This window comes from Rutidosis leptorrhynchoides, chromosome 1 (assembly GCF_046630445.1).
Source record: "Rutidosis leptorrhynchoides isolate AG116_Rl617_1_P2 chromosome 1, CSIRO_AGI_Rlap_v1, whole genome shotgun sequence".
NCBI lineage: Eukaryota > Viridiplantae > Streptophyta > Magnoliopsida > Asterales > Asteraceae > Rutidosis > Rutidosis leptorrhynchoides.
The window spans coordinates 290804943-290825401 of NC_092333.1; the positions used below are offsets into that span (position 1 = coordinate 290804943).

At 36.4% G+C, this 20459-nt stretch overlaps 1 protein-coding gene across 1 annotated transcript; it reads left to right on the plus strand.

The window, feature by feature from the left end:
* Positions 1 to 19543: 19543 nt before the first annotated feature.
* LOC139898486 (uncharacterized) lies at positions 19544 to 20190 on the plus strand. The gene is made up of 2 exons (XM_071881231.1): positions 19544 to 19725; positions 19767 to 20190. Exons 1-2 carry the CDS (start codon positions 19544 to 19546, stop codon positions 20188 to 20190), a joined length of 606 nt encoding a protein of 201 aa, XP_071737332.1.
* The last annotated feature ends 269 nt before the right edge of the window (positions 20191 to 20459 follow it).

Below are 20459 nucleotides of genomic sequence, written 5' to 3' on the forward strand. Positions count from 1 at the left end.
TTTGAGTGAATCAAATTGCTATGGTTTCATATTGAACTCTATTTTATGAATCTAAACAAAAAAAGTATAGGTTTCTAGTCGGAAAAATAAGTTACAAGTCGTTTTTGTAAAGGTAGTCATTTCAGTCGAAAGAACGACGTCTAGATGACCATTTTAGAAAACATACTTCCACTTTGAGTTTAACCATAATTTTTGGATATAGTTTCATGTTCATAATAAAAATCATTTTCTCAGAATAACAACTTTTAAATCAAAGTTTATCATAGTGTCATAACCCGTCCTTAACCATAAGAACGCGTTAGATAACGTATGATTTCATTGCGAGGTATTGACCTCTATATGAGACATTTTTGAAAGAAAACTGCATATATTATACATTACAAACCATAACCATTATTTTTGTTACAAGCTTAAGACAATAAAAAGAAGATTAACGTTTAGCGATAATCTTCGACTTACAAACTTTACAAATGATGACAACAACACGGTTTCTAGCATATTTTGCAATACAACATCTCGGATATGCAGTTTTATTTTTGACACAAACATGCGTACGCAAGATCCTGGTTAGATCCAACATGATGCAGCGGAAACTTCTAATTATCACCTGAGAATAAACATGTTTAAAACGTCAACATAAAGTTGGTGAGATATAGGTTTAGTGCCGGCAGCAATATATATATAGACCACAAGATTTCGTATATAAACAGTTTAATAAAAATATTCTAAGTGGTTGAGCACTTGGTAACCATACTTAACAATTAATCACGTCGCATATTCCCTTTAATATGAAATCTTACTACACTGTACCAAGTGAAGTCACGAAACGAAGTACTGTGCAACCGTTGAATACTGGTCGTCCAGTCCGGTTGGGGTTGTCAAGCCCGATAGATCTATCAACAGGATTCGCGTTTACAATACCGCTGTAAATATTAGTTACCAAGCTACAGGGAAGTATGCCAGTGGTACAACTCAACGTAGAATATATTTTCAGTTACTTGTGTCCATAACGTAAAACTTAAAATACATGTATTCTCATCCCGAAATATTTAGAGTTTAAAAGTGGGACTATATACTCACTTTCGTCTTGAAGATATATATAATTTGACTTGGTCTCCGGTTGATATCACGAACCTATCCATATATAATATATCAATACCTTTTCTTTTTAAACAAACGTCACATATATATACTTGTTATACTTTTAATACTTTTAATAATTCCTTAGTCCGTAGTTAGCAGTTCGTTGTTAGTAATTCAATTTTAATGGTTCATTTTTAGATGTTTAATATACCCGCAATGAAATAAATAAAACCCCCCAACGAAATAAATAAAACCCCATCGTATATGTATTGGTCGAGATTAATCTTGACCCACGGTACCGGTGTTGTCAAATGACGTGTTGCGTACATAAAGTACCGGTGTTGTCAAATGACGTGTTGCGTACAAACATGGGATCTTATGATTAATCTTCTCGTGTTGTTTACGGGTGATCCTGAACCATATAAAATTGAATTATGAGTACATATATATAAAATATCATGTTATCTTAAAAAGTTGTGATTTATTTTAATTTTCTCCAATTAATCCCGAAGTTAAACTAGTCTTGGATAGCCAATTTTGTTTCGGTCATAGTTTCTTCGTTACAACTCCGTTTTCGTTGATTCAAATTGCCATCTTCTTGGATCGAGTTCTTCTTTAAGACTATGAACTATAAATACCTTGGTTTGTATTCAAAATCATACGGCATAAGTGAAAGTTTAGTGAAACATATGAAGTTAAACATTTTGTTACAACAAAATCATTTAATGACCATTTTTCCAAAAATACTTATACTTTGAAAAACCAAGTTTTACCTTGTTAAATTAACATATAAATAAGTTATGTTACATGTCTTGAAGTATTTTAAAAGTTAAGTTAGAAGGATCTATTTAGTTTGCAAACAAGTTTGAAAACATTCAAACTATGTTCTTGTTGTTAAACTTTTGTACCACAAAATAAGATAGCTATATATATATGAATCGAATAAGGTTATGAACATAGATTCTACCTCAAGTTCCTTGGATAAGTTTGCTGTAAAAGAGGAGTAAGAAGCTAGAATCAAAAGGGTGATAGAAGTGGATGAAAGATTGGAAGTAAGTTGGTGTTCTTGGAGGGTTTTCTTGAAGTGTTTTTGTATGGTTTTCTTATGGTGTTTTAGTATGGTTTTTGAAGCTAGATCTTCAAGGTAAGTTGCTGAATGTTTATGGAGTTTAAGAGTAAAGAGAGAGTGTGTGTTTATCTTAGGAAATTTGAAGTTAAAATGAATGAAAGTGAGGATCCATATCCCTCCTTAAAAACGTGGCCAAGGATGGACAAAAACAAAATTCTTACTTGTAATCTTGTGTAATTATTGATAGTAAATGTCAAAAAGGAATTCCCTCTTGATGAGGGCAACAATAGCAGCTGATTAGGTGTGATTTGATGTGTATTTACTATTAGTAAATACGTATAGAAGCTTGGTATGATACGAGTACAAATACTCTAGGTATACGTATGGAAATTTTGTGAAAAATGGAAAGAGGATTCAAATATAGCTATCTTTTGTGAATACACTTACATGGTTTTATGTATTTAAGTCTTTAAAAGTGATTAAATACATTACATATACAATATATGTATAAACATTATAGGTCATAAGTATTTAAGTCAAATAACGTTACGTATAGTTATCGTTTTGAAAACTTAAGTTAGTAGTTTCAAAATACACATATAACTTGTTGTTATTAATACAAAATGAGATATTAAAACATTTATTAATCATGTTAAATATGTATATATACATTTATATACACAAACGTATAATTATCATATATTGTATAGTTCGTGATATCATCGGTCAAACTAGACGGTCAAACGTTGTGTAAAACTCTTTTCGGAAATATAAGTCTCGACAATTTGGATTGCTTATCATGTTGGCAAGGTTTAATTTATGTAAATATTAATCTTATAAGTATAGTATGATCGAAAAAGTGCGGGTCGTTACATTACCTCCCCGTTAAATAAATTTCGTCCCGAAATTTTAAAATTGTACCTATTTTGCGTCATCGAGAAACAAATGCGGATACTTTCGTTTCATCTGATCCTCTCGTTCCCAAGTAAACTCGGGACCTCTTCTAGCATTCCAACGAACCTTAACAATCGGTATATTGCTCTGTTTGAGCTGTTTAACTTCACGGTCCATGATTTCAATTGGTTCTTCGACGAATTGTAGTTTCTCGTCGACATGGATTTCTTCAAGAGGAATGGTGAGATCTTCCTTTGCAAGACACTTCTTAAGGTTTGAGACGTGAAAGGTATTATGTACTCCGGCGAGTTGTTGCGGTAACTCGAGTCGATAAGCTACCGGTCCGATGCGTTCGATGATCTTGAACGGGCCTACATATCTTGGGTTCAGTTTACCCCTTTTTCCGAAGCGTATTACACCTTTCCAAGGTGACACCTTTAGCATAACCATGTCCCCGATCTGAAACTCTAATGGTTTCCTTCGGACATCGGCGTAGCTCTTTTGGCGACTACGGGCTGTTTTCAATCTCTCCTTGATTTGTACTATCTTCTCGGTCGTTTCGTGTATGATCTCGGGACCAGTTAAATGTCGATCTCCTACTTCATTCCAACAGATAGGAGATCTACACTTCCTTCCGTACAATGCTTCGAATGGCGCAGCTCCAATGCTCGCATGATAACTATTATTATACGAGAATTCTGCTAACGGTAGATATTTATCCCATCCGTTTCCAAAATCGATCACACATGCCCTGAGCATGTCTTCGAGAGTCTGAATCGTTCTCTCACTCTGTCCATCGGTTTGTGGATGATATGCGGTACTCATATCCAAACGAGTTCCTAGTGCCTCCTGTAGTGATTGCCAAAACTTTGAGGTAAATCTACTATCACGATCGGATATAATGGAAATAGGTATCCCATGCCTTGAAACAACTTCCTTTATATACAATCGTAATAGTTTCTCCATTCTATCCGTTTCCTTTATAGGCAAGAAGTGTGCAGACTTGGTGAGACGATCAACAATCACCCAAATGGTGTCGTATCCCCAGGCAGTCTTTGGTAACTTCGTGATGAAATCCATGGTAATACCATCCCACTTCCATTCTGGGATTTCTGGTTGTTGAAGTAACCCTGACGGCTTTTGGTGTTCTGCTTTAACCTTGGAACAAGTTAAACACTCCCCAACATATGTTGCAACGTCTGTTTTTAAATTAGGCCACCAATAATGTGTCTTAAGATCTTGGTACATCTTTCCAACTCCAGGATGTATCGAGTATCTTGTCTTATGTGCCTCATTTAATATCAACTTCCTTAATCCACCCAACTTCGGTACCCAAATACGATTTGCAAAATACCGAATTCCATCTTCCCGTACAACAAGTTGTTTCTCGTACTTTTTCATTATTTCATTCTTTATGTTTTCTTCATTGAGTGCTTCTCGTTGAACTTCTTTGATTTGTGAGTTGAGATTCATACGAATTTTTATGTTCATTGCTCGAACTCGAATTGGTTCTCGTTCTTTTCTGCTTAAAGCATCAGCCACCACGTTTGCCTTCCCGGGATGATAACGAATTTCACAATCATAGTCGTTTATTAACTCGACCCACCTACGTTGCCTCATGTTCAATTGTTTCTGATCAAAAATATGTTGAAGGCTTTTATGATCAGTAAACACAGTGAATTTAACCCCATACAAGTAGTGTCTCCACATCTTCAATGCAAACACGACTGCTCCCAATTCTAGATCATGCGTCGTATAATTTCGCTCGTGAATCTTCAATTGTCGGGATGCGAATGCAATAACTTTCTTCCGTTGCATAAGAACACAACCAAAACCTTGTCGCGAAGCGTCACAATATATTTCAAAATCATCGTTCCCTTCTGGTAACGATAAAATAGGCGCCGTAGTTAACTTCTTCTTCAGTATTTGAAATGCGTTCTCCTGCTCCGAGGTCCATTCATATTTCTTCCCTTTTTGCGTTAACGCTGTCAACGGCTTAGCTATTCGGGAAAAATCTTGAATAAACCTTCTATAATAACCGGCTAAACCCAAAAATTGGCGTATCTGCGTTGGTGTCTTAGGAGTCTCCCATTTTTCAATAGCTTCAGTTTTTGCTGGATCAACCTGAATTCCTTCGCTATTAACAACGTGACCAAGAAATTGCACTTCTTTCAACCAGAAAGCACATTTAGAAAATTTAGCATATAGCTGTTCTTTTCTCAACAACTCTAATATCAACCTTAAATGCTGCTCATGCTCTTGCTCACTCTTGGAATAGATAAGAATATCATCAATAAAAACGATAACAAACTTATCTAAATATGGACTACAAACTCGATTCATGAGGTCCATGAATACAGCTGGCGCATTTGTCAACCCAAACGGCATAACCAAAAATTCATAATGACCATAACGTGTCCGAAAAGCAGTTTTCGGAATGTCCTCTTCTTTAACGCGTAGTTGATGATAGCCCGATCTTAAGTCGATTTTCGAATAAACACATGATCCTTGCAATTGATCAAATAAGTCATCAATTCTCGGTAGTGGATATCGATTCTTGATAGTTAACTTATTTAATTCACGATAATCTATACACATCCTAAAAGATCCATCCTTCTTCTTAACAAACAAAATTGGAGCTCCCCACGGTGAAGTACTCGATCGTATGAATCCACGGTCCAGTAATTCTTTTAACTGACTTTGAAGTTCTTTTAACTCGGACGGTGCAAGTCTATATGGAGCACGAGCCACTGGTGCAGCTCCTGGTACTAAATCTATTTGAAATTCTACCGATCTAAATGGAGGTAATCCCGGCAATTCTTCCGGAAAGACTTCAGGAAAATCTCTTGCCACAGGCAAGTCATTGATGCTCTTCACTTTTTCCTTTGTTTCGACTTTATTAACATGTGCTAAGATAGCATAGAACCCTTTCTTCAAGCACTTTTGAGCTTTCAAATAACTAATGAGTTTTAGCTTTGAGTTACCCTTCTCTCCATAAATCATTACTGGCGTTTTATCCTTACGAGGAATGCGAATTGCCCTCTTGGCGCACACAACTTCAGCTCCTATTTTGGACATCCAGTCCATGCCGACTATTACATCAAAACTTCCTAATTCTACGGGTATCAAGTCAATTTTAAACGTTTCTCTGGTTAAATTTATTTTACAATCACGGCAAATTTTATCGGCTTTAATTAGTTTACCATTAGCTAACTCAATCATGTACTTAGCATCGAGAGGTAATGATGAACAATTCAATTTAGCGTGAAAGTCTCTACACACGTAACTTCTATCAGCACCAGTATCAAATATAATAGATGCGGATAAGTTATTAATGGTAAACGTACCCGTAACAAGCTCCGGGTCTTCACATGCCTCTTTAGCATTAATAACAAATGCTCTTCCACGTGCAGGTCCGATATTCTTCTCTGGATTCGGGCACTGGCTCTTATAGTGACCTTGTTTTCCACACCCAAAACAAGTAATGGTAGCCAAAGCAGTTCTATTTGCATTGGTGGCAGGAGTCTTGGTACCATTTGTATTTGTAACGAGAGCCCTACAATCTTCAGCAAGATGACCTTTTCGATTACATTTGTTGCATACCACATTACAGTAACCAGAGTGATGTTTGTGGCATCGGTTGCATAAAGGATTTTGTCCTTTATAACCAAAGCTTAAACCACTACCCGTACCTTGCGTGTTTTCTTGTTTCTTAAAAGATTGTTGTTGGTTACCTCGATCATAATTTCCATTCCACTTTCTTTTGTTACCTGATACCTTCACATCAGTATTGGATACTTTCTTATCCATGATGACCTGATCCATTAGCTCGTTTGCCATGGTTATAGCTTCATGAATTGTCTTAGGTTTCGATGCTGTAACATTTGCCTTGACCTTTTTGGGCAAACCATCTTTGTACATTTCAATCTTCCGTTCTTCGGTTGGAACCAATTCAGGACATAGCAAAACTAATTCCATGAATCGCTGATTGTAGTTGGTGATTTCAGTACCAATAACCTTCAGACTTCGTAACTCATCTTCCAACTTCCTAACCTCGTTCCTTGGACAATATTCGTTGATTAACATTGTTTTGAATTCTTCCCATGGAGTATCATAAGCTACATCTCCTCCTACAGCCTTCACATAATTTTTCCACCACGTGAGTGCACTATCTTGTAAAGTGCACGATGCATACTTGGTCATGTCCTTTTCAACACAACCACTTATTTTAAACACAGTCTCCATCTTTTCTATCCACCGGGTTAAACCGATCGGTCCTTCTGTTCCACTGAATGATGAGGGCTTGCAAGCTTGAAAAGTTTTGTAAGTGCACGCCACACGAGGATTTGGGTTAACTGCAGCACCTCTTGCAGCCTCGACCCATAACATTCTGTCGTTCACTCGCTGATTGATGAGTTCCTAGATTTCTTGTTCCGTCATTCGGTTCAATCGCGCCATATTCTTCTATAAGAATGAAAAGAAAATAATTATTCACATGGAATATTATAGATGTAGTGTATATTTACAGTACATTATAGCTTATTAATAATATGAACCAGGTATTATTATAAAAGCCTTTTCTTCTTATTAGCGTTTTATAATTATATCTAGGGTAGTACCTACCCGTTAATGTCCATACTTAATAGCTTAGTACAGAATCAATTACTACCATCTAAATAATACTTAACCATGGAAAATTATTGCATTTCACACTTCACTATTTTACATATGCTTATCTTACATCGAACATTAAACAAACCACACTAATAATATTATACAAAACATTATATGATCCCATGGTTTAATACGGCAGCGCATCGTTTGGTCTATTTTCTAGGACGTTTAGGTTCAAAGAATCGCTTAACGCTTATCCTGGCTGTCTGCCTATATTTTGGCTGTGGGACTGAAGAACTGGATGCCGGGATAGAACGAATAGGAATAGCGGGAATAGGGGTGGTAGTGTCTAGTGGAGTTGGTGCCACATCATCCTTATTAAACTCAGGATTTGAATTTTCTAATTCATTAGCCTTTCGTTTCTTTCCTAGTTCGAACTCTTCTTTTGTAATTTCCTGTATTTCTTCCTCGGGTTCACTTTCCTCCTCGGGTTCACTTTCCTCCTCGGGTTCACTTTCCTCCTCGGGTTCACTTTCCTGGTTCTCTATAGTCGGTTCATCCGGAATTTGTGAGTCTTCCCCAAAGATATTATTTTCGTCATCGGATAGGTTAATGACTGGAACACCATCTGAAGATTCTGGTTCGGAGTCGCTGAATGTGATAACAAGTTTTGAGCCCGACATCTATCACACAACAACTAACCCATTAGTACTACATAATATTTACATATAAATTTTAACCAACAATGATAAGCAATGGTTTTTAAATCAGACCCGGTCAAAGTCCAGACTTTACTAATGTATCCTAACGACTTCTCGGTTAGACACACTAATGCAAACCTGGTTCGCTAAGACCAACGCTCTGATACCACATGTCATAACCCGTCCTTAACCATAAGAACGCGTTAGATAACGTATGATTTCATTGCGAGGTATTGACCTCTATATGAGACATTTTTGAAAGAAAACTGCATATATTATACATTACAAACCATAACCATTATTTTTGTTACAAGCTTAAGACAATAAAAAGAAGATTAACGTTTAGCGATAATCTTCGACTTACAAACTTTACAAATGATGACAACAACACGGTTTCTAGCATATTTTGCAATACAACATCTCGGATATGCAGTTTTATTTTTGACACAAACATGCGTACGCAAGATCCTGGTTAGATCCAACATGATGCAGCGGAAACTTCTAATTATCACCTGAGAATAAACATGTTTAAAACGTCAACATAAAGTTGGTGAGATATAGGTTTAGTGCCGGCAGCAATATATATATAGACCACAAGATTTCGTATATAAACAGTTTAATAAAAATATTCTAAGTGGTTGAGCACTTGGTAACCATACTTAACAATTAATCACGTCGCATATTCCCTTTAATATGAAATCTTACTACACTGTACCAAGTGAAGTCACGAAACGAAGTACTGTGCAACCGTTGAATACTGGTCGTCCAGTCCGGTTGGGGTTGTCAAGCCCGATAGATCTATCAACAGGATTCGCGTTTACAATACCGCTGTAAATATTAGTTACCAAGCTACAGGGAAGTATGCCAGTGGTACAACTCAACGTAGAATATATTTTCAGTTACTTGTGTCCATAACGTAAAACTTAAAATACATGTATTCTCATCCCGAAATATTTAGAGTTTAAAAGTGGGACTATATACTCACTTTCGTCTTGAAGATATATATAATTTGACTTGGTCTCCGGTTGATATCACGAACCTATCCATATATAATATATCAATACCTTTTCTTTTTAAACAAACGTCACATATATATACTTGTTATACTTTTAATACTTTTAATAATTCCTTAGTCCGTAGTTAGCAGTTCGTTGTTAGTAATTCAATTTTAATGGTTCATTTTTAGATGTTTAATATACCCGCAATGAAATAAATAAAACCCCCCAACGAAATAAATAAAACCCCATCGTATATGTATTGGTCGAGATTAATCTTGACCCACGGTACCGGTGTTGTCAAATGACGTGTTGCGTACATAAAGTACCGGTGTTGTCAAATGACGTGTTGCGTACAAACATGGGATCTTATGATTAATCTTCTCGTGTTGTTTACGGGTGATCCTGAACCATATAAAATTGAATTATGAGTACATATATATAAAATATCATGTTATCTTAAAAAGATGTGATTTATTTTAATTTTCTCCAATTAATCCCGAAGTTAAACTAGTCTTGGATAGCCAATTTTGTTTCGGTCATAGTTTCTTCGTTACAACTCCGTTTTCGTTGATTCAAATTGCCATCTTCTTGGATCGAGTTCTTCTTTAAGACTATGAACTGTAAATACCTTGGTTTGTATTCAAAATCATACGGCATAAGTGAAAGTTTAGTGAAACATATGAAGTTAAACATTTTGTTACAACAAAATCATTTAATGACCATTTTTCCAAAAATACTTATACTTTGAAAAACCAAGTTTTACCTTGTTAAATTAACATATAAATAAGTTATGTTACATGTCTTGAAGTATTTTAAAAGTTAAGTTAGAAGGATCTATTTAGTTTGCAAACAAGTTTGAAAACATTCAAACTATGTTCTTGTTGTTAAACTTTTGTACCACAAAATAAGATAGCTATATATATATGAATCGAATAAGGTTATGAACATAGATTCTACCTCAAGTTCCTTGGATAAGTTTGCTGTAAAAGAGGAGTAAGAAGCTAGAATCAAAAGGGTGATAGAAGTGGATGAAAGATTGGAAGTAAGTTGGTGTTCTTGGAGGGTTTTCTTGAAGTGTTTTTGTATGGTTTTCTTATGGTGTTTTAGTATGGTTTTTGAAGCTAGATCTTCAAGGTAAGTTGCTGAATGTTTATGGAGTTTAAGAGTAAAGAGAGAGTGTGTGTTTATCTTAGGAAATTTGAAGTTAAAATGAATGAAAGTGAGGATCCATATCCCTCCTTAAAAACGTGGCCAAGGATGGACAAAAACAAAATTCTTACTTGTAATCTTGTGTAATTATTGATAGTAAATGTCAAAAAGGAATTCCCTCTTGATGAGGGCAACAATAGCAGCTGATTAGGTGTGATTTGATGTGTATTTACTATTAGTAAATACGTATAGAAGCTTGGTATGATACGAGTACAAATACTCTAGGTATACGTATGGAAATTTTGTGAAAAATGGAAAGAGGATTCAAATATAGCTATCTTTTGTGAATACACTTACATGGTTTTATGTATTTAAGTCTTTAAAAGTGATTAAATACATTACATATACAATATATGTATAAACATTATAGGTCATAAGTATTTAAGTCAAATAACGTTACGTATAGTTATCGTTTTGAAAACTTAAGTTAGTAGTTTCAAAATACACATATAACTTGTTGTTATTAATACAAAATGAGATATTAAAACATTTATTAATCATGTTAAATATGTATATATACATTTATATACACAAACGTATAATTATCATATATTGTATAGTTCGTGATATCATCGGTCAAACTAGACGGTCAAACGTTGTGTAAAACTCTTTTCGGAAATATAAGTCTCGACAATTTGGATTGCTTATCATGTTGGCAAGGTTTAATTTATGTAAATATTAATCTTATAAGTATAGTATGATCGAAAAAGTGCGGGTCGTTACACATAGTTTTTAATTAACTAACCCAAAACAGCTCGCGGTGTTACTACGACGGTGTAAATCCGGTTTTACGGTGTTTTTCGTGTTTCCAGGTTTTAAATCATTAAGTTAGCATATCATATAGATATAGAACATGTGTTTAGTTGATTTTAAAAGTCAAGTTAGAAGGATTAACTTTTGTTTGCGAACAAGTTTAGAATTAACTAAACTATGTTCTAGTGATTACAAGTTTAAACCTTCGAATAAGATAGCTTTATATGTATGAATCGAATGATGTTATGAACATCATTACTACCTTAAGTTCCTTGGATGAACCTACTGGAAAAGAGAAAAATGGATCTAGCTTCAATGGATCCTTGGATGGCTCAAAGTTCTTGAAGCAAAATCATGACACGAAAACAAGTTCAAGTAAGATCATCACTTGAAATAAGATTGTTATAGTTATAGAAATTGAACCAAAGTTTGAATATGATTATTACCTTGTATTAGAATGATAACCTACTGTAAGAAACAAAGATTTCTTGAGGTTGGATGATCACCTTACAAGATTGGAAGTGAGCTAGCAAACTTGAAAGTATTCTTGATTTTATGAAACTAGAACTTTTGGAATTTATGAAGAACACTTAGAACTTGAAGATAGAACTTGAGAGAGTTCAATTAGATGAAGAAAATTGAAGAATGAAAGTGTTTGTAGGTGTTTTTGGTCGTTGGTGTATGGATTAGATATAAAGGATATGTAATTTTGTTTTCATGTAAATAAGTCATGAATGATTACTCATATTTTTGTAATCTTATGAGATATTTCATGCTAGTTGCCAAATGATGGTTCCCACATGTGTTAGGTGACTCACATGGGCTGCTAAGAGCTGATCATTGGAGTGTATATACCAATAGTACATACATCTAAAAGCTGTGTATTGTACGAGTACGAATACGGGTGCATACGAGTAGAATTGTTGATGAAACTGAACGAGAATGTAATTGTAAGCATTTTTGTTAAGTAGAAGTATTTTGATAAGTGTATTGAAGTCTTTCAAAAGTGTATAAATACATATTAAAACACTACATGTATATACATTTTAACTGAGTCGTTAAGTCATCGTTAGTCGTTACATGTAAGTGTTGTTTTGAAACCTTTAGGTTAACGATCTTGTTAAATGTTGTTAACCCAATGTTTATAATAACAAAAGAGATTTTAAATTATTATATTATCATGATATTATGATGTACGAATATCTCTTAATATGATATATATACATTAAATGTCGTTACAACGATAAACGTTACATATATGTCTCGTTTCAAAATCATTAAGTTAGTAGTCTTGTTTTTACATATGTAGTTCATTGTTAATATAATTAATGATATGTTTACTTATCATAATATCATGTTAACTATATATATAACCATATATATGTCATCATATAGTTTTTTACAAGTTTTAACGTTCGTGAATCACCGGTCAACTTGGGTGGTCAATTGTCTATATGAAACCTATTTCAATTAATCAAGTCTTAACAAGTTTGATTGCTTAACATGTTGGAAACATTTAATCATGTAAATATCAATCTCAATTAATATATATAAACATGGAAAAGTTCGGGTCACTACACGCAGGACACGTTTCCAAATTTGTTACACGAAATGTAGGGTAAACGGAAACTTAATTGAGTCAAAAGTTCTAAGCGGTAGGAAGCGGTCCCAATACGCCCCAAGGTTTCAAAAGGTTCGATATTGCGGCTAGCCTTTCTCGATTTCCCCAAAATGGATTACACCTTTCCAAGGTGCGGTTTCTCAACATTATGCGGCTACACACTGGGATTTGTGAGGTTTTCATCTAAGTTTGGTATAACTCTTCTGGCGACCATGGGTTGTCTCGAGCCCTTCTCGGACTTGAAAGATCTCAATTGTTGTTTCTTGATGGAGTTCAGATTCGGTGATTTGCTTTGATTGAATGAACAGGGGTATGACATTAGCAGTCATATGGGGTTTCGGAAAGTGCGTGCGAACACACGAGTGGTAACTACTGTTGTAAGAGTGATCTACTAAAGGTGACAATACGAGTTCGTGACATGTCTTTTCAAGACGTAAATCGTTCGTTTGCTTGGTTCATCGGTTTGTGGGTGGTACGCGGTACTCATGTCTAAGCGGGTCTCCAAGGTTTCTTGTAAAACTAGAAGTGAAACGAGTATTTCGATACGGGATAATTGACAAGGATACACCGTGTTGGAATAGAATCTCTTAAGATATGTTTGAACAAGTCAGTTAGGGTTCGAAAAATGTTCGTTAGGACTATTCACCCTCGTGGCGAATACTAATGTAATATGAGGAGTTTCTCTATCCATGGAGAAATGTTACAAGGAGTTTCCTTAAACGGAAATGTGAGCGATAAAGATAGGAGTGAAATGAGGACTTAGAATAGGATGAGCTTACATCTCGAGGTTGCCATATCGTGCCTCTAGTTGTCAAAAGTTGAAGTCTGAAAGAGAAACGAGATCGTACACGTAGTTGTTTAGTTCGGGGTTGAATAATAGTTGGCCGATTATTAGAAACACAATGACATTAAGTCAAAGAAGAGTGAAGTATCATTGGGTCGTGTGTTATCTTAAGTTCCAGTAATATCAGACGGTAACGGTGAAATAACAGAGATATGTAGCGTGGTATGTGATGACGAGAAAATTGATCGGATCCACAATTTAGTATTAGAATTCTTCGCGCAAAATAACGAATTTCAGTTACACTGATTTTGAGTCGAGAGAGCATGCCTTCCGGCGTTCATGTAGAAATATTTTCATAATTGAGTTCCATCTGGTGCTATACGATTTTAACTAGAAATGTTGGTGTGAAGTATCACGCTCAAGGTTCGGACATGGGGGGGGGTTTAAATTTTTCCCTCAGTGAGTTAACGAGGTTAAAAGTCGTGTAACACGAGAAAAGGCAGAAATGAATCTTCGGTAAATAACCGGCGAGATCTAAGATTTTACGAATACAAGTCTGAGTCGGGGGAGTTTCCTGATTACATGTGGCTTGATTTCGAGATTGATTGAAATGCCTAGACCATTCACATCATGGTTTAGAAAATTGTACTTCGTTCAACAGAAATTCTCACTCGGAGAATTTGGTATAGAGTTGCTCTTTTCTCAAAAGTTCGAGCGTAAGATGGTGATGTTGTTCGTTTTCCTTCTTTACTTGAATAACTCAAGATGTCATCTATAAATACGATAACCGATTTGTCTAGATAAGTTTGCATACGTGGTTTAGGAGGTTCATGAATACGGACAGAGTCCTAAATAAATCGAATGGTACTAAGAGAGATTTACAACTAACGTTGTGAGTTCGGAAGATGGCTTAGGAGACATCGTCTCCCCTAACCGGAACGGAGGTCGATTTAGGACGCACACGGGATTCATGCAATAATCATGAGGTCATGGATACAAGGAAGAGGGTATCGGTTTTCAACCGAAAATTACTTAGTTCACAATGATCTATACAAGACGTCGGGGAAACAATTTCTTTCTAACGAATAGGTTTTGAGCTCCTTAGTTCTATAGGTGTCAAGTCAAAATTCTTAACGTATATTCTCCGATAAAGTATATAGGCACACAATATTTTCCGTTGGTCACTTAAATTGCCTAAGTAGTGTCTAGGGGAAAAGGTGGAGTGCAAAGAGCATGAGTCAAAGCCTTGGTTATAAAACGTCTAGCGGTAACCGAATCGAATAAATATGAAATATACGGTTTGTTGTGAAGAAACGTACCCGTGACTAGTCCATCGTTGTCTCGGGCATCCTAGGGGTCGATGTTGATAGTTCAACGGCGTGCGTTGGGGTTGATTTCTTCTTTGGGCACACATTCCTAAAATGACCCAGTTGGCCACATTCGAAGCAAGCACCCGTCCTGTGTACGTTGAGCACCTTTCGAGCGACGGTAGCGGTACTCTTACAGGCATGGGCCACATGTCCACTTATGTGACACTTGATGCAAAATGGTTTGCCACACTCACCAAAATGATGTTTGCGACACTTGTTACAATAAGGTAGATTTCCGGCATACCCTTTCTTGCCGCCGGGGGTGAGAGGCTTCTTGGAGAGGTTGTTGTTGTTGTGGTTGCTTGGTTGCGAGGCTTCCCATTTTCTTTTGTTGTTACTCGAGTGGTTCTCGACCATTGGTGCCGGTGCTTCCATTTCATTCACCGTTTCTAAAGTTTGGTGGGCCTTTGTTAAAGCCTCTTGTAGGTTAGTGGGTTGGGATGCCATTACCCCGTGTTGAATGCTCTTAGGGAGGCCATCCATGTAAAGTTCGACTCTTAGGGATTCGGGAGTCATGAGATTCGGACACATTGAGACTAGTTCGGTAAACCGTTGATTATAAGCTCCGAGGTCATTCCCGACCGTTTTTAAATTCCTTAGACCCTGTTCGAGCCTTCGAGTCTCGTCGCGCAGAAAATATTCGGTGATCATTCTTTCTCTTAATTCGGTCCATGAGAGTGTGTGGGCTTCATCGATACCCACCGATTGTACGTACTTGTTCCACCACGAGAGAGCAATGCCGGTGAAAGTGAGAGTGGAAAACTTGACCTTATCTTGGTCTCGACAACCGCTTGTGTTAAAAACGGTCTCCATTTGTTCAAACCATCGGGTGAGAGTAACCGGTCCTCCGGTTCCATCGAAAGTGGGAGGGTTGTATTTCATGAAGTTCTTGTAGGAGCAACCTTCGCTTGAATTACCGGATCCATGATTGTTGTTGTTAGAAAAGTGATCGGCCACGGCCGTACCCACGGCGGTGGTTATCATTCGTTGAAGAGTTTGTTCCAGAGTTTCGAGAGGAGTATTGTGTTGACCTTGGTAAGCCATTGTTCCTTCATGACACAAGAATATCGTTGGTTAGTATTTTCAACAATACTAACCGGAGTATGGAATAAGGATAGAGAGAAAAATTTTCCTTGACTCGCCTTAAATTCTTTATGTCATAATGTCGGAACGTCCATGTGAATCACCGTAATATAATCCCGGAAATTATATTACCCTGATTCTCATGTGCATTTAACATTACTTCATAAAGTCAAGGTGGCGCATCAACAAAATTTATCAACGTAAGATCAAGATCGAATACAAGTCAGATATGATAGAAGAGTTCGAGTATAAATGCACAAATAGTCAAGTAATTCCTACTTCAGTCTATATGCCGGTTGTAGTCTAGATTTACCTATGTACCCTATGACTCGGGGTTGACACAAATGAACTCTAAATCCCTACAACCAAGGCTCTGATACCACTTGTAGCGACCCCGACAAATCGTCAAGTGACGGCGTCGACTACGTGGGTCCCATTACCTGATTATAAGTCTTTAAGATAACGTTTGACCAAAATATGTCGCCTTCATTTCAAATTAAGGATTGTTTCAAAGTTTACAAGAATTGTTCAACCAAAAGTTAAGTTACAACGTTATAAGTACGATTGAAATCTAGGCGACACAGTTTAAGGTAAGTCAAAAGACGCTCCATGAAATGCACGTATACTCGACATCCAATGCAAGTATCATATAGTAAGCGGAAGCATGTTTCACATATCGTGTAGTGACCTGAGAAAAACATAGAAATCTGTCAACAAAAACGTTGGTGAAATCATAGGTTTAAGTAAGTAGTTGAGTAAAAGTAAAGTAAGCCGAACCACAAGATTTGCAAAATTGAAATGATAATAGTACATTCTAAAAGTTAATATTCACGAGCACCCAATTATCAAAGCTTAACATTCCGTCCGTTGAATACCCCATAAATTAGTGCTAGAACTACACTGTTTCTCGAAAATATATTTCACCCGTAGACGGTAGCGAACCGTCAAGGATGAGGGCTGTCAAACCCATATGGCCATATAACATAAGTTCTCGCTTACACCATCTGATGTAACTAATGATAATCGGATTGAGGATTTCTGTTCTAAACTCGTATGTAGAATGTTTGTTTTCCCGTTCTTGTGTTCGCTTAGTTCAAAAGAAATGTTTATGTTTTCTCATCCCAAAAGTTTACATAAAAGAGTAAAAGTGGGACTATGATCTCACCTTTGATTGCAAGTGTAAGTAGGTACTTCAACAAGTAATGTGCGCAAAGGACAACGCTAGTCTCGACCTAAACAAAGGTTGTATCAATAACGATAGTCACGAAGGGTCAAAGTTGTTCAATTAGTCATATGGCTCGACACGACTCGATTATGTAGCATGTGAAGCAAATTGTCAAGTTTCATGCAAGATACAAGTATAAAAGCATGTTAGGAAGATTGCATAAAAGTTTGGTTAAGTTTGACTAAAAGTCAAACTTGGTCAAAGTCAACGAAAAAGTCAACACGTTCGGGTCGGGTCTCGGACAAATTTTCTATGCTAGTTATTCATATATAAGCATGTTAAAACAAGTTGCATGTGAATTGGAGGTCTAGAACATGGCAAACATTTTTGATAAAATGGAAAAGTTGGACAGAATCTGGACAAGGCAAATGTCGCGCCGCGGCAAGGGGTGTCGCGCCGCGACATAACACATGGTCTGGTGTCAGGTCGTTTTCAAGGTTCAAGTCTTGGTCAAAACTTCAAACAAACGCAAAACGCAAACCGCAAACAATTAGAAGACGTATCTTATACCGTTGGAAAGCTCTTTTGACAAGGAACACAACTAAACACAAATCCTCAAACAAAAACATCATTTACAACAATCGAATTCTCGTCATGTGATCATAAACGCTCATTTCAAAGCCTCAAGTTCATCAATATGCATTTTAAGTTCCGGGAATCCAATTTACACATATGATATGCCGTTTTGAAGGTAATGAAGCATACATTACAACTAATCACTAACAATTAACATTCCATGGCATTCAAGCATCCAAAAATTCATTTCAAGAACTAGCAAACCCTAGTCAAGCAACACCAAAATCAATAATCACGTTTTTGAAGTTTCTTTGATCAATCTATATATCAACATGAAGCTAATGATGCTAGTAACACTTTTAAAACATGAACTTTAACAATCTAACAACCTTTAATCATCCAAATCAAAGATTAAGCATACAATTTTCATTTTCAAGCTAGTTACACCAAAATCAACAAATCAAGCAAACAAATCATATATTCATGTTATACACGAGCCATAGTCACTAACTAACAACATTTCAAGTAATTAAAACGAATTTAGAGAAATTTAGTGTTTTAGAAATGTTACCCAAAATCAATGAGGTTGGTATCAAATCGAAGAGGTTGAAACGAGGATTCCAAAAGTACAATTTGTTTTGATGTTTGATTCCTTGCTTGAATTTGGATGATGATTGAAGATGATGAAGAATTTAAGGTTTGAGTTTTTGGTTGAGAGAAAAGAAGAAAGAAAAGAAATTAAAAATGTGGGGAATGGTGGAGAAGTAGTTGACTTAGTCAACTACTAGTGATTAGTTTGGCCATATGGCAAAAATGGTCCCTCGAGTTTGTAGTCGGGTGCGGGAATTAACCAAACGAATATTTTAAAAACGCTCGAGTAAACGGGTGACGTTATATTTAAATAACGAGGATATTATGAACGTTAGTTAATGAAGATACAAATTTAAATCGCGAAAGATATTATTAAAAAAAAAAGACGGTGTTAAAATAAATTTAACGGAAAAACGCGGGATGTTACAGTAATCTCTTCCTCTACAAAATAAAGCAATTAAATGCTTAAATCTTCGATAAAGTTTAATAACTGATTATTTTTAGGGAAAACATTGGGTGTAAAAACATGACTTTTTGGTCGATATTAGTGCCTAGGAGAGGATGAGGTTAGATGGCTGACAATCCTTTTCAACAAGACGTTTAGAAGCTATAAAATGCCAAATGAATGGAGACTCAATGAATTTATTCGTATCTACAAGAATAAGGGATGCCCAAATTTGTGGTAACTACAGAAGTATAAAATTACTTAGTCTTACTATGAAACTTTGAGAGAGAGTGGTAGAGACCAGACTTCATCGTGAGACAAAGGTGTCGGGGAATCAATTCGGTTTTATGCCGGGGCGCTCCTCGATGGAGGCAATTCATATTATTAGGAGCCTTATGGAGAAGTATAGGAAAAAACAAAAGAACTTACACTTGGCTTTTTTAGACTTAGAAAAAGTTTATGACAACGTCCCTCAAGAGTTGATTTGGAAGACCCTTAATGATAAAGGTGCCCCGGGTAGATATATTAGAGTTATTAGAGATATGTATCATGGGATCAAGACTTGTGTATGGACACCAATGTGAAACATGGAGTTTTTCTCTGGAGGTTTAGGTTTACACCAACGATCATCCCTTGGCCCATATCTTGTTGCTTTGATCCTGTACGAGATGTCTCGAGGGCTTCAAGAGAGCATACCATCGTGCTTGATTTTTGGTAACGATATTGTTCTTGTTACGGAGTCAAAGGAGGAGCTAAAGAGAAGACTAGAGTTATAGAGGAAGCCTTATAACGTAATGGTTTACGGATTAGAAGACAAAAAACTGAATATCTTAAGTGCGATCTTGACAAGAATGAAGACGATCAATGTGATGGAGATAATATCACCATTGGAAGCCAGGTCTTACACTCGCAAGACTCTTTTACATTACTAGGATCTATGCTACACAAATCAGGGAAGATTGATGATGGCGTAACCAACCGTATAAAAGTAGGATGGTTAAAGGGGAGAGCAGCAATTGGGGTCATGTGCGACAAGAAAATGCCTCTTAGATTGAAGGGAAAATTCTTTCAGGTGGCAATTAGACCAACCATGTTGTACGGATCAGAGTGTTGGCCAATGACGAAGGCACAAGAAAGGAGAATGAAGGTGGCCGAAATGAGGATGCTTAGGTGGTTGTGTGGTAAAACTATGTTTGATAGGATTCCAAATGGATTTTGTAGGCGGAACCTTTGAGTCGTCAGCATCATCAACAAGATGAGAGAAGGTTGACTTGGATGGTTTGGCCATGTTATAATGAGACAACCTATGACACTTGTGAGGAGGGTGGAAGCTCTTATGTTTGACAGTGTTAGGAACAGATGTAAATCTAGACGTAGGTGGGAGGATATAATCTAGCTCGACATGAGGGTGTTTTCTTTGATGGAGGACATGACTTCTGTTAGGGATCTGTGGAGAACTAGCATCAGAGTTGATGAGTAAGGTGTCATAAGGGTTAGATTGTG

Excerpts from the sequence above, each read along its gene's own strand:
- LOC139898486 (XM_071881231.1), top strand. The coding sequence starts at position 19,544 with ATGGAGTTTTTCTCTGGAGGTTTAGGTTTACACCAACGATCATCCCTT. Across the intron at positions 19,726-19,766 it reads GAGCTAAAGAGAAGACTAGA|AAGACAAAAAACTGAATATC; the intron begins GTTATAGAGGAA and ends TTTACGGATTAG.